At 46.2% G+C, this 13,856-nt stretch overlaps 1 protein-coding gene across 2 annotated transcripts in view; it reads right to left on the reverse strand.

Moving 5' to 3' along the window:
- LOC115640046 (cat eye syndrome critical region protein 2) overlaps window positions 1-13,856 on the reverse strand; it is a 137,496-nt gene that overhangs the window by 23,169 nt on the left and 100,471 nt on the right. For both annotated transcript variants that reach the window (XM_030542925.1, XM_030542929.1), the window contains exon 9: window positions 5,792-5,948. In XM_030542925.1, coding sequence (XP_030398785.1) covers window positions 5,792-5,948 — 157 coding nt within the window. The remainder of the gene's footprint in view (window positions 1-5,791; window positions 5,949-13,856) is intronic.

Consider the following 13,856-nt stretch of genomic DNA (forward strand, 5'->3'; position numbering starts at 1 on the left):
AGATGAGAGACTGGAGGAGATTCTGGTGTATTTGCCTCCTACAGCGTCTGCACTTCAGGCCTGTCCCATGAGATGGCAGCTGTCATAAACAGATAAGTAAGAGTTAATAGAACAGAAGTACTTCTTATCTCTTTTGCCTGTAAAGGGTTAACAAAATCAGTGAGCCTGGCTGTCACCTGACCAGAGGACCAATCAGGGGACAGGAAACTTTCAAATCTTGAGGGAAGAAAGTTTTGTGTGTGCTGTTAGTTTTTGGAGGTTGTTCTCTCTGGGTTCTGAGAGTGACCAGATGTGCAACCAGGTTTCTCTCCAATCTCCCTGATACAGGTTCTTATAGATTCAAAATAGTAAGTACTAGGTGATAAGGCGAGTTAGGCTTATGTTTGTTTTCTTTATTTGCAAATGTGTATTTGGCTGGAAGGAGTTCAAATTTGTATTTTGCTGAAAGGATTTTAATTTGTACTTGTATACTTAGGCTGGGAGGGTATTCCCAGTGTCTATAGCTAAAAGACCCTGTAAAATATTCCATCTTAAATTTACAAAGATAATTTTTACTGTTTTTCTCTCTTTAATTAAAAGCTTTTCTTGTTTAAGAACCTGATTTTTTTTTTATTCTGGTGCGAGATCCCAGGGGACGGGGTCTGGATTCACCAGGGAATTGGTGGGGAGAAAGCAGGGAAGGGGGAGAGAGGTTAATTTCTCTCTGTGTTAGGATTACTGTCTCTCTCAGGGAGAGTCTGGGAGGGGGAGAGAGAAGGGCGGGGAAGGTGCATTTTCCTCTCTGTTTAAGATTCAAGGAGTTTGAATCACAGTGATCTTCCAGGGTAACCCAGGGAGGGGAGCCTGGGAGAGGCAATGGTGAGGGAAAGGGTTTACTTTCCTTGTGTTAAGATCCAGAGGGACTGGGTCTTGGGGGTCCCCCGGGCAAGGTTTTGGGGGAACCAAAGTGTACCAGGCACTGGAATTCCTGGTTGGTGGCAGCGCTACAAGTACTAAGCTGGTAATTGAGCTTAGAGGAATTCAAGCTCGTACCCCATCTTTTGGACGCAAAGGTTCAGAGTGTGGAATTATACCATGACAGCAGCCTTCACGTCCCTTTTCTAATTGTTCTTAAAGGGCCAAAGTGACATGAGACTAAGGCAGTAAAAGATGAGCAGGGCTCAAGAAATGCCACATCCTGAAGGAAAGCTATTGCTACATTCCAGTTTGTCAACTAAGGACGGAGGTAAAAAGGAATGAAGAGAAAAACTGAGAATGTTTCTGAACTACATTACTCCCACTGACACTAGAAGCACCATTCCTGTCTTCAAAGGTATGTTTTTGAGGGAGAATGTCCATCAAGGATGGTGCAAAAGCCTTCTAAACTTTCGCAGAACCACAAGGGGGAAGATGTTGGAGTTTTCTTTGTTTTGTGTGGCTGGCCATATTTTGTGACCAGCCACAGAGCTGGTGGATTCCTTTCCTGGTACCCGTTATCTGAGAAGGCACCTGAAGTCTATTGCACCACATGAGGACACCCTAGTGACTACTCCTAAGAAAAAACTGCTAACCCTAAGAGAAGGATCAGGTCTCTGAATACTGCTGAAGAGTCCATCAGAAGCAGCACCCTGAGAAAAAATTGATTCTACAACATGATTGCTACATCCAAAGAAATCCACTGAGGAGATACTGGATATTATCATTCAGGAGCTGTTTCAGACCTAGGTGTGTGTCAGAACAAAGAATGGTGAAGAGTTTTCAAGTTTACTCTTACAGGACTCTGGCTAGCAGGCGAGAGGGGACTTGGTGTAAGATAAACCTGGATACTACAGAGGTGGAATGGATATAAAAACCAAGGTATACTTTTACTGTAACCAAGTGTGACATAAACCAGGGTACTCTCCAGTGAAAAATGTCATGGATGATGAACCTGTGTCTTTTCCCAGGAGGAATCTTAATATTAGCCATTTCGGTGATGGCATCCAGATGTGCGTGTGATTCCTAAATGAGAGAAAGTTAAGAGGCCTCCTTGATACAGGTAGTGCACAGACCTTTGTCCACCACAAATGGATCCTCATTAAGGTCTGGATGTAAGCAACATCTTGGAATTGTGCTGTGTACATGGAGATTACATGGGTTTCTGGTGTTCTGCACAGAAATTAAGGACCAGTAAATTTTTGATGAAAGTAAGTATGGCTGATAAAAAACATCCCCTCTAACACAGAATTGGTTTATCCTGACTTAGAATACCACAACTTGTAGCAGACTGTCCAATATCATGTGTGGTGACTGGGTCTTCAGCTACAGAGAAACAACTTTTTTCCAGAAGAGCTACAGTATGTGGGAAACCAGGAAAGGTGGCATATGCAGAAGGAATCAAAAGGGGAATTTACATCTTGTGAGCTGATCCAGAAGATCAAAGGGGAAGGAAAGGCCTTGGATCCAAGTTTGCCTGGTCAGAAAGATGCGAAGGAGGAATCCACCTGGCTTATCTTTGAACCTAGAATAGAGCAATCCCAACATATGTTCCTGTATACGTATGGATCATTAAATTGATCCAGCAAGAACTACCTTAATATCGCACATCACTTTTTAAAGGATTAGGGTCACTGAGACCAGAGGTGCAATGGATACCTGTACAATGAGTTAAGGAAAATGAATGACGTAGGAGTAGCTGAACCATTTAATACTAAATGGACAAGCCTTGTAGTAATAGCGCCCAAGAAAAATAGGAGTGTTCACTTTGTGTAGGCTCTGGGAAGCTGTCTAAATCTGATGATGCTTTGCACTGATGAGATGATAGAGAATCTGGGGGAAAGCTACCATATTTCCAGGCTGGAGCTCAGTTAAAGGCACCTGCCATTAACCCTATCACTGCAATATAAAGCACCTCATTTTTAAGATCACAGTTGGACTGTTTTACATCACTGGCACGCTTTTGGCCTAAACAGGGCACTACCCATCAAACTCTGAAAGGTTGCCAGTGTCCCAAAGGTACTTCATAATTTTCCAACTGCATATCTAGGTGATACATAGTGCCATGTGAGAGGAGCACTTGAAACCTCTAACAGCTATTCTGGTGGAAATCCAGAAAGCTGGTTGAAACCATAAATCCAGGGAAATGCAGATGGGCCCAGCAGAGGTTCACCATCTGGATTATACCATAAAGAAGAGGCTAGCACAGGGGTCGGCAACCGTTCAGAAGTGGTGTGCCAAGTCTTCATTTATTCACTCTAATTTAAGGTTTCGCGTGCCAGTAATACATTTTAACATTTTTAGAAGGTCTCTTTCTATAAGTCTATAATATATAACCAAACTAGTGTTGTATGTAAAGTAAATAAGGTTTTTAAAATGTTAAAGAAGCTTCATTTAAAATTAAATTAAAATGCAGAGCTCCCAGGATCAGTGGCCAGGACCCGAGCAGTGTGAGTGCCACTGAAAAATCAGCTCACGTGCTGCCTTCAGCACACGTGCCATAGGTTGCCTACCCCTGGGCTAGCAAAGTATCAGATTGACAAGGTACAGACGATCTAAGTATGCCCACAGCCTGAAACTAAAAAGCAGATGAAGTCTCATTAGGTGGTGCAAATGCTTCATTCTCCAGTTTTCTGTCATTGCAGTATTCCTTAAAAAATTCAGTTAAGATGAACCATAAAGTTCAAAGTCTTTGTAACCCTAAAAACCTGTGTATGTGAACATCCAGTCTTACAAAATAAACTACTTCACCTTAGGGTCATTGCTGATCTGTCATGAAAAATCTTTTCCCAGAGAAAAACTTGATTTACTGTCATTGAGAGTGTGTCTAGTAATAAAGTGAACTGTGGAAAACCCAAAATATTACCTGGATAACTGATGTTTCTAAGGCCCAGTGTACATAAAAAATATGCACTGATTTAACTACAGGTTTGATTTTAAACCAGTTTAATTAAACTAGTGCAATAAGACTTCATGGACACTTATTTTGGTTTAAGACAAACTTATTTTGATTTGCCTTAAGTTAATTGGGAGCAGCTTTAAACTACACTGAAAAAAGCCACTCTTAACCCAAAATGAGACAATCCACACAGAAATTTACACTAGTTTAGTTAAATTGTTTTTAAAAACAGATTTAAGCTAACCCAGAGCAAATTTTTGTGTAGACAAGACCTAACACCATCAGATAATGCAGTGATTCTATTTATCTCTCTATGTACATATATGGCTGATATCAAAGCAGTATCTGAGCATCTCCCATGTATTTGCAGATTTATCCTCACAACATCTTATGTAGAGAAGTATTATTCCCATTTTACAGACAGGGAACTGAAGCACAGGAAATTATGTCACTTGGCAAAGTGACAAAGGAAGTCTGTGATAGATCTGGAATTGAATGGATTTATGATTAATGCACTAGATTTTGATTAGATTAGCTAGGACTGACAACTAACGAAGTATAAAGGTCATCTGTGTAATTGGCTAAAGGGGTAGCTGGTAGAAAAAGCTACTCTATTACAGGATATCTGACCTACTACCAAACATCTGGTTAGCAGACTATTCTGTATTGGAAAGTTTACTGGTTTTGTGTACTTAGTTTTTCTTTTTGTTACACTAATTCTGTATCATCTTAAACAATTCACAAGCACTTTTACTACACCAGACATTTACATACAGAGCGGTTTTCTGGGGACACGCTCGGTCTTCCTGGCACTGCAGCAACCCAGTCATTTGTTGTGATAACCACAGATCTGGCACTTCTGTCCCCAGATGAAATGACTGACTCACCCTGCACCCAGTTGCAGCAGCCCACAGCAAGAGTGAAATGAAACCTGACAATGCTGCATTAAGCACAGAAAAAAACTGTCCTCCCCACCCCTGTACCACCTCTGACTTCTCAAGCTCACACTTCCTGCTGGTCTTTTAGCTCAGAATTACTGCAGTGGGAAGAGGGGCAGGAAGAAGGAAGAGTCATTTCTGTTCAGCTGGGAGATTGAGGAGTTAGATGAAGTGCAAATAGACTCAAACCACAATAAATAAATGAATCCTGGTAACTCAGTTGAAACGCAGAAGGGCATTCAGACCCCATCTTTTTCCTGTGACATTCTAGTGCCAATGCACACCTGTCTGATGACAGGTGTTCACATCCTCTGACTGCTTAAACCCCAAATAGTTATCTGTTAGGCAACAGTGTGCAGACAGCACGAACTAGTACTTGGAAAAGCTTCTAAAGTTGTCCCCTGCACAACCTAGTTTTTAACCCTTGGTCCAGTCTGGACCCTCAATTATGAGATCTCCATTTAATGGCCCACATCAGTGTGGAAACTCTGTTCTTGCGGCACTCACCCTTCCCCCTTGCAAGGCGGTTCCACCTTGCAATGTTTCTGTCTGTCCACGTGCTTCTGGCAGAATGGAATGAGTGCTGCTCAGAGGCAATGAAAACCCAACTGGACAGGTTGACTGTTGGGAGGTGGAAAAGGGGCGGGGAGGCAGAAGAGGGGCAGGGAACTGCAAGAGGAGCATAAACAGTAGGGAAGAGGAAAGGACAGAATTACGGAAAGTGATGAAGCAAGGATGGTAGGAGGAAGACAGAGCTGAAGGGGATACAAGAGGACAAGGAGGGAGAAGGAAAAGGGAATACAGGTGGCCAAACAAGAAAAGGTTAGAGAATAACAAACCCACTTCTGAGGTAACACAATCACTGATTCTATCTTGGACGTATATGAAGGAGTCTATGGCATGGAAGGAGCACAAAGGACATATCTCAATTCAGTTTAACAACCCCATCAGGGGCTCTTTCAATGTCCCCACCTCCACTTCCCACAGCAATTACAGGTACCTTCCACTGCTTTGACTTTCTCCTCCATCTCCCTCTTCCTCTCCTCCTTTAGCAGCTGTTCCTGCTCCTTCTTCTGCACTGCCAGAAGGATTTGGCGCTCCTCCTCTTCCTCCCTGCGCCTTTGCTTCTCCATCCTGCTGAGCACACTTGGAGTCACCTGGGATAAAGGGCCACATATGAAACTGTAACAGGTGTAAGCATAAGGTGGCACTGGCTTATACGGATCTGATCAGCTGCAGATGTCCTTTGAAGGAGACTTAAAAATGTAACTACAATAAGTGACGGAAACAAAAACACATACAATCTCTCTGTCAAAGAGGCTACACTCTATGAGCTGTATTCTCCTCCCATTGTGTACAGTTCTTATCCCATCCCAGTTCCTTCTCCCTCGATCCCTGGCATGTTGTACTTAGTGTGTATGATCCAGCTAGATGGTAAATTCCACGGAGCAGGTACCACATCCTCTTATTAATCTGTGAAGTGCCATGCACACATATGGCACCGGGGAAAAGGCACCACGGGAAAAACTTTATTTGCTTGATTTCATTATAAGCTGAATGCCTGGATAATCCATCAACATTCCCATCCCACTGACAGTTCTACAAAGCACAGATGCCCTGAACACACCAAGGGAAACTATCACACTTGGAAATAACCCATATGCCCATAGGCTCTCCACCTCCATTCTCAGGGTATAAACAGCAACAATCACTTAGCACAAGGCATTTCCTGAAGATTAATGATCAGATGAGGTCCCTCAGCTACCTCTCAGGCCATCAACTTTTCCTTGCCCACCATTAATCCCCAGAAAAAGCCCTGCACCTTGATCACTATTGCTTTACTGTTTCACCTGCCTCGAAATAGGACCTGCAGGTGCTTTGATAAATGGCTTGAAAGGTTGTACAGTGAACCCAGACATATTGTAAGTGCCTCCATTTTTTCTTTCTTTCCTGAAATGCTATTTAGCAATGTCCTGCAGCACTGCTCCTTGGAGAATCACCCCACACTATCCCCTACCCGCTGCCTCTAGCAGCAACAGTACTTGAGGGGGAATTGTTCTTCACCTCATGTTGCACACCAGCAGACTCATACCATAGCTACAGAGATTTGTTCAGTCAGGGCCCTGGAGTGCTTTACACCATTACAAGTGGATCCCATGTTAAAGTGCACACTGAAGAAAAAACAGAAACACCTGTTCTGTTCTGACCAGAATGCAGTGAACCCTTTGGGCCTTACCTTACCCCATGGAGTGGTCTCAGTTATTAAGATTCAGAATCCCCAAAGGGCTACAGTACCCAGTTAATCCTACCAGACTCACTGCCTGCATCCCAGGGGAATTAGCACAGAATCTCAGCAATTAGAGATGGTAAAGACCCATTACAATATGTAGTCCGTTTCCCCAGCCACTATAGGACTCTTCCTACAGCATAAGATCTTTGCCCGGTTGTAATATCACAAGCAACAGGACTCCTGTCACTTTCCAAGGGAAACTATTCCATGGGTTTACGCATCCCACTATTAGCCAATATCTCTTGATATTCAATCTAAAATTAAATCTGTTTCTTTGTAAGTCAACCCTTCCAGCCCTCAGTCACTATAGCTGTTTTTCTCAGAATCCCCTCCAGTGGGTCTACATCCTCCTAGTCTCAGGATGCCCAGAACTGAACCCAATACTCCAAGTGCAGTCACAACAGAGCAGCAAAGAGAGGGAGTATCAGCTCCTTGTTCCACGGGATGATGCCTCTTTGTATGAAGTTCAGAGCTGCACTGGCATATCAAAACATGAACATCTCTCTAATTTAATTTTCTCAATCACCTGGAGGTCTCATTAGCTTTGTGACCTGACCAGAGGCCCAATCCTATAAACAGGAGCATACATAAATGTAGAGGTGACAGTAATCCCACTAATATCAGTAGAGCTACTAATGTGAGTCAAGTTCCTCACATGCATAAGCGTGTGCACAACTAGGCCCCATACCTTTAGATTCTTAGTCTCCTTACATCAGGGGTCGTCAACCTTTAGAAGTGCTGTGGCGAGTCTTCATTTATTCACTCTAATTTAAGGTTTCGTGTGTCAGTAATACATTTTAACATTTTTAGAAAGTCTCTTTCTATGTCTGTAATATATAACTAAACTATTGTTGTATGTAATGTAAATAAGGTTTTTAAAATGTTTAAGAAGCTTCAATTAAATTAAAATGCACAGCCCCCCAAACCGGTGGCCAGCACCCGGGCAGTGTGAGTGCCACTGAAGCCTGGTCTACACTATGCATTTAAACTGATTTTAGCAGTGTTAAACCGATTTAACGCTGCACCCGTCCACACAACGAGGCCCTTTATATCGATATAAAGGGCTCTTTAAACCAGTTTCTGTACTCCTCCCCGACGAGAGGAGTAGCGCTGAAATCGATATTACCATATCGGATTAAGGTTAGTGTGGCTGCAAATCGACGGTATTGGCCTCCGGGCAGTCTCATAGACTTTAGGGTCAGAAGGGATCAATATGATCATCTAGTCTGACCTCCTGCACAAAGCAGGCCACAGAATCCTACCCATCCACTTCTATAACAAACCCCTAACCCCTGTCTGAGTTATTGAAGTCTTCAAATTGTGGTTTGAAGACCTCAAACTGCAGAGAATCCACCAGCAAGTGACCCATGCCCCACGCTGCAGAGGAAGGCGAAAAACCTCCAGGGCCTCTGCCAATCTGCCCCGGAGGAAAATTCCTTCCCAACCCCAAATATGGCGATCAATTAAACCCTGAGCATGTGGGAAAGACTCAGCAGCCAACACTCAGGAAAGAATTCTCTGCAGTAACTCAGATCCCATCCCATCTAACATCCCATCACAGACCACTGGGCATACTTACCTGCTGATAATCAAAGATCAATTGCCAAAATTAAGCTATCCCATCATACCATCCCTTCCATAAATTTATTAAGATTAGTCTTAAAGCCAGATATGTCTTTTGCCCCCACTACTCCCCCTGGAAGGCTGTACCAGAACTTCACTCCTCTAATGGTTAGAAACCTTCGTCTAATTTCAAGTCTAAACTTCCTAGTGTTCAGTTTATACCCATTTGTTCTTGTGTCTACATTGGTACTAATCTTAAATAATTCCTCTCCCTCCCTAATATTAATCCCTCTGATATATTTATAAACATATATTTATCCCACAGTGCACCACTGTGACTGCACTGGACAGCAATCCAAACTAGGATGCACTGGCCAAGTAAACAGGAAAAGCCCCGTGAACTTTTGAATTTCATTTCCTGTTTGCCCAGCGTGGAGCTCTGATCAGCACGGGTGGCGATGCAGTCCCAAATCCAAAAAGAGCTCCAGCATGGGCCATACGGGAGATAACTGGATCTGATCGCTGTATGGGGAGACAAATCTGTTCTATCACAGCTCTGTTACAGAAGATGAAATGAGAAAGCATTTGAAAAAATCTCCAGGCTATGATAGACAGAGGCCACAGCACAGTGCTGTGTGACAAGTGTAACGGAAAGCCAAAATCAAATGGACGTGCATGGAGGGAGTGAGGGGGTACTGAGGACTCCAGCTATCCCACAGTCCCTGCAGTCTCCGAAAAGCATTTGCATTCTTGGCTGAGCTCCCAATGCCTGTAGAGTCAAACACATTGTCCGAGGTGTTTCAGAGTATATGTCATCAATTTACCCCCCCACTCCCTGTGAAAGAAAAGAGAAAAAAATTGTTTCTTGACTTTTTTATATGTCATCCTATGTCTACTGCATGCTGCTGGTAGATGTGGTGCTGCGGCAATGAATAGCAGCATCCTCTCCCCTCCCCTCCCCGGTGGCAGACGGTACAATATGACTGCTATCCATCGTCATCATCAGCCCGTGAGTGCTCCTGGCTGGCCTTAGGTGAGGTCAGCCGGGGGCGCCTAGGTAAAAATAGGAATGACTCCCGGTCATTCCCGGTAGATGGTACAGAACGGCTGGTAACCGTCCTCATCATAGCAACTGGGGGCTGAGCTCCATCAGCCCCCGCCCTTTCATGTCTAAAGAAAAGATTCTGTACTGCCTGGACTATCATAGCAGCGGGATGCTGGGTTCCTCTCCCCCCGCCCCCCCAGGACCGGCGCTAGGGGTTTGAGCGCCCTAGGCGGACGGCAATTTCGCTGCCACAGGCGCTGATCCCGCGGCTCCAGTGGAGCTGCCGCAGTGGTGCCTGCGGAGGGTCCGGTGCTCCGTGACTCTGGTGGAGCTGCCGCAGTGATGCCTGCGGGAGGTCCACTGGAGCCGCGCGAGCAGCCGACCATCCGCAGGCACAACTGCGGCAGCTCCACCGGAGCCACCTGCCGCCCCCTCTGGCAAAACGGAGCCACCATTTATTCTGGCACCCTAGGCAATTGCCTAGGCTACCTAAATGGTAGCGCCGGCCCTGCCCCCCCCCCCCCCACCATTTAATGTCCTGCCTGGACTATCATAGCAGCTGCAGGCTGCCTCCCCCTCATTTTATCTCACTAAAAAGTCAGTGTTTCTTATTCTTGCAGTTTTTATTACTTCATCACACAAATGGGGGAGACTGCCATGGTAGCCCAGAAAGGTTGGGGGAGAAGGGAATCAACAGGTGGGGTTGTTGCAGGGGCACCCCCCCATGAATGGCATGCAGCTCATCATTTCTGAGGGATATGACATGGAGAGGCTGTGCTCTCTGGTTCTCTGATACACTGGGTCTCTAGTACACTTGCCCCATATTCTAGGCAGGACTGACTCTATTTTTAGATAAACCATAAAGGAGGGATTGACTCGGGGAGTCATTCCCATTTTTGTCTTTGCGCCCCCGGCCGACCTCAGCTAAGGCCAGCCAGGAGCACCCATGACAGCAGCAGACAGTACAGAACGACTGATAACCATCATCTCGTCGCCAATTTACAATGGCACAGCAGACGGTGCAGAACGACTGGTAACCGTCTCTGCTACCTTGCAAAGGCAAATGAATGCTGCTGTGTAGCACTGCAGTACCGCCTCTGTCAGTGGCATCCAGTACACATACGGTGATAGTGACAAAAGGCAAAACGGGTTCCATGGTTGCCATGCTATGGCGTCTGCCAGGGCAATCCAGGGAAAAAGGGCGCGAAATGATTGTCTGCCGTTGCTTTCACGGAGGAAGGAATGAGTGACGACATTTACCCAGAATCACCCGCGACACTGTTTTTGCACCATCATGCATTGGGATCTCAACCCAGAATTCCAATGGGCGGGGAAGACTGCGGGAACGATGGGCTACGGGATAGCTACCCACAGTGCAATGCTCCAGAAATTGATGCTAGCCTCGGTACATGGATGCACACTGCTGAATTAATGTGCTTAGTGTGGTCGCGTGCACTCGACTTTATACAATCTGTTTTACAAAACCGGTTTATGTAAAATCGGAATAATCCCGTAGTGTAGACATACCCTGACAATCAGCTCATGTGCCGCTTTCGGCACGCGTGCCATAGGTTGCCTACCCCTGCCTTACATGTCCCTACCCTCTATGAGGTTCAAACCGCCTCCCTGATCAGCATGCGCTAATGTCATTAGCGTGCTAACATGTACAAGGACAATAAGACAAAGGGTGACCAGCCGCCAGTGGCAAGTCCATAGCAGATTTTATTTATGGTGCATCAGCCAGTTTTTTTATTCACATGACAGTGGATCCAAGCCAATCTGTGTGTCTCACCAGACATCACTTCTGCAGATGCTAAGCTATTAATACGATCCTCTCTTCTCTCAGTCTCTACATTTATATGCACAATGGTTATGGTCATGCATGTAAATGTGTTCTAGGGAGGTGTTGGCAAACATCTAGCCTGCAATTCCCAAAAGACAGTTTTCAAAGCTAGCCCAAGTGCACTTATCTTTCTTATGACATTCAGTATCTCCCCACAATGTGGAGACAGCAGCCACAGGGCTTACACCACCCTTTGGACAGAAGACAGTGTTTATAAAGCATACAAGAGTTTTAAACAAACCAAAAGGTGCCCCCCACGGCAGATCTGGTGTGTTAAGAGGAAAACAGGAAAATCACCAACCCAACACAACAAGCACTGCGATTCCAACATACAGCCACCCCAAAACAACATTTGTTCCCAGTGGCTCTGGCAGTCTGACCAGGCCTGCTCAAGAAATCTTATTACACCAGATATAGGATGGGTATTTTAATTTGTTCTAGATGGATAGTGACCTGATTTTCAGAGGGGCTGAGTGTGTGCAACTTCCAATGAAGTCAGCCAGAGCTATGGGTGCTCATCTTGGAAATCAGGCCACAGACACCCAAGCAGGCAGCCAAGTCGTGTGTTGGAAGGTGTCTCCTTGCACACCTGTTTGGAATAAGAAATGCCACCAAGGAACAGAAGTAAAACTTTCTGAACCCAGTAGTTGGCAAGGATTTATTTTCTGCAATTTCAATGTAACCACCACCTTCCTTCCTACAGAGGGCACTGCGAGACATAGCATCACCATCCCTAGATTCTGCCTTTCACACTGGCTTCTGAAATGGACCATCTCAGGATACTCAATCAACATAAGGATATGGAGGACTGGTCCCCTTGGCCTCCCACAGCTCGTGCCCCTTCCCCTCGTCCCCTGAACATTCTCTGCTAGGATTTCCGCAGTTTCTCCTTAATGAGGGTGCTGCTCAGAAGGTTTTTAATGAGGAGTTAATCTGAACCACCTGTTCAGAAATCCCCAGAGGGGTCAGAAGCCTACAGAGCAGTTACAGATCAGATTTAAGAAGCATCCAGAGCTTGGGGCTAGAAGGAAGGGGTCATGTACACAACACCACACTAAGCAGGAATGACATTTTGTGCCTCAATCTTACCAATGCAGCCCCTAACCAACCTTTAGCAAACTGCTCACCAGATATTCTGGCACTTTTCCTGGCTCCCATGTGGCACATATGACTGCAATGTCATGCTGGGCAGCTAACAGACTCCCCCTCCCTGCAAATATGAATGTCCTGAGACTCCCTATCACAGTAACTGCTGGCACTCCCAACTCCAAAGCACAGTAAGAAGCAGTGGAGGGATAGCCTTGAGCTCACTGGAACCAATGTACTGGTACATAGGCAGCAATTAACAGCCTGCTGCACTCGTGGACCTGGAGCACCTTTGTTATTGATTAGCAGCCATTCAGACTCCATGTGTTTCCCTGCCCCCACATCTGGATTTTTGCTGCCTGCGTATAAATGTGTCATCTTACTTCATGGATAGTAAACTTCTTTGTAGCACAGGAAATAGGGTTGCCAGGTGTCCGGTTTTCAACCAGAGAACCCAATGGAAAAGGGACCGCGGCAGCTCCAGTCAGAACCACTGATTGGACGTTACTAGTTCAGTTGGTGTCACAGCAGGGCTGGCAGGTCCCTGCGGCCCCTAGGCAGAGGCGCTGCTAGGGGGGCTCAGTGTGCAGCCCCCCACCCCAAGCGCTGGCTCCGCATCTCCACTGGCCAGGAACCATGGCCAATGAGAGCGGTGGGGGCAGCACCTGCAGGTGAAGTCAACATGCAGAGCCGCCTGGCTGTACCTCCACCTAGGGGCCAAGGGACATGTAGCCACTTCCGGGAGCCACCTGAGGTAAGCGCCGCCTGGCCAGAGTCCACACACCCTCTCATGCTCCAACCCCCATCCCTGAGCCCCCTCCTGGACCCAAACTCCCTCCTGGAGCCCACACCCCAAGCACACACACCGTGGACCCAACCCCTTGCCCCACCCCAGAGCCCACACCCCCATCCCAGAGCCTGTACCTCCTCCTACACCCAACCCCCTGCTTCAGCCCGGAACCCTGTCCCACACTCTGAACCCCTCGACCCCACCCTGGAGCCTCCTCCTGCACACCAAACCCCTCATCCCTGGCCCATCCCAGAGCCCACACCCCCAGCCCTCACCCCCTCCCACACCCCAACCGCCTGCCCCAGCCCGGTGACAATGAGCGAGTGAAGGTGACGTGGGGGGGGGGGGGAAGGGAACTTTGGGGAAGGGGCAGGGCAAGTGTGCTTGGTTTTGTGCAATTAGAAAGTTGGCAACCCTAACAGGCATTAGAAGTAGAACAGACAAAAAT

Source organism: Gopherus evgoodei, chromosome 1, assembly GCF_007399415.2.
Source record: "Gopherus evgoodei ecotype Sinaloan lineage chromosome 1, rGopEvg1_v1.p, whole genome shotgun sequence".
NCBI classification, from domain to species: domain Eukaryota; kingdom Metazoa; phylum Chordata; order Testudines; family Testudinidae; genus Gopherus; species Gopherus evgoodei.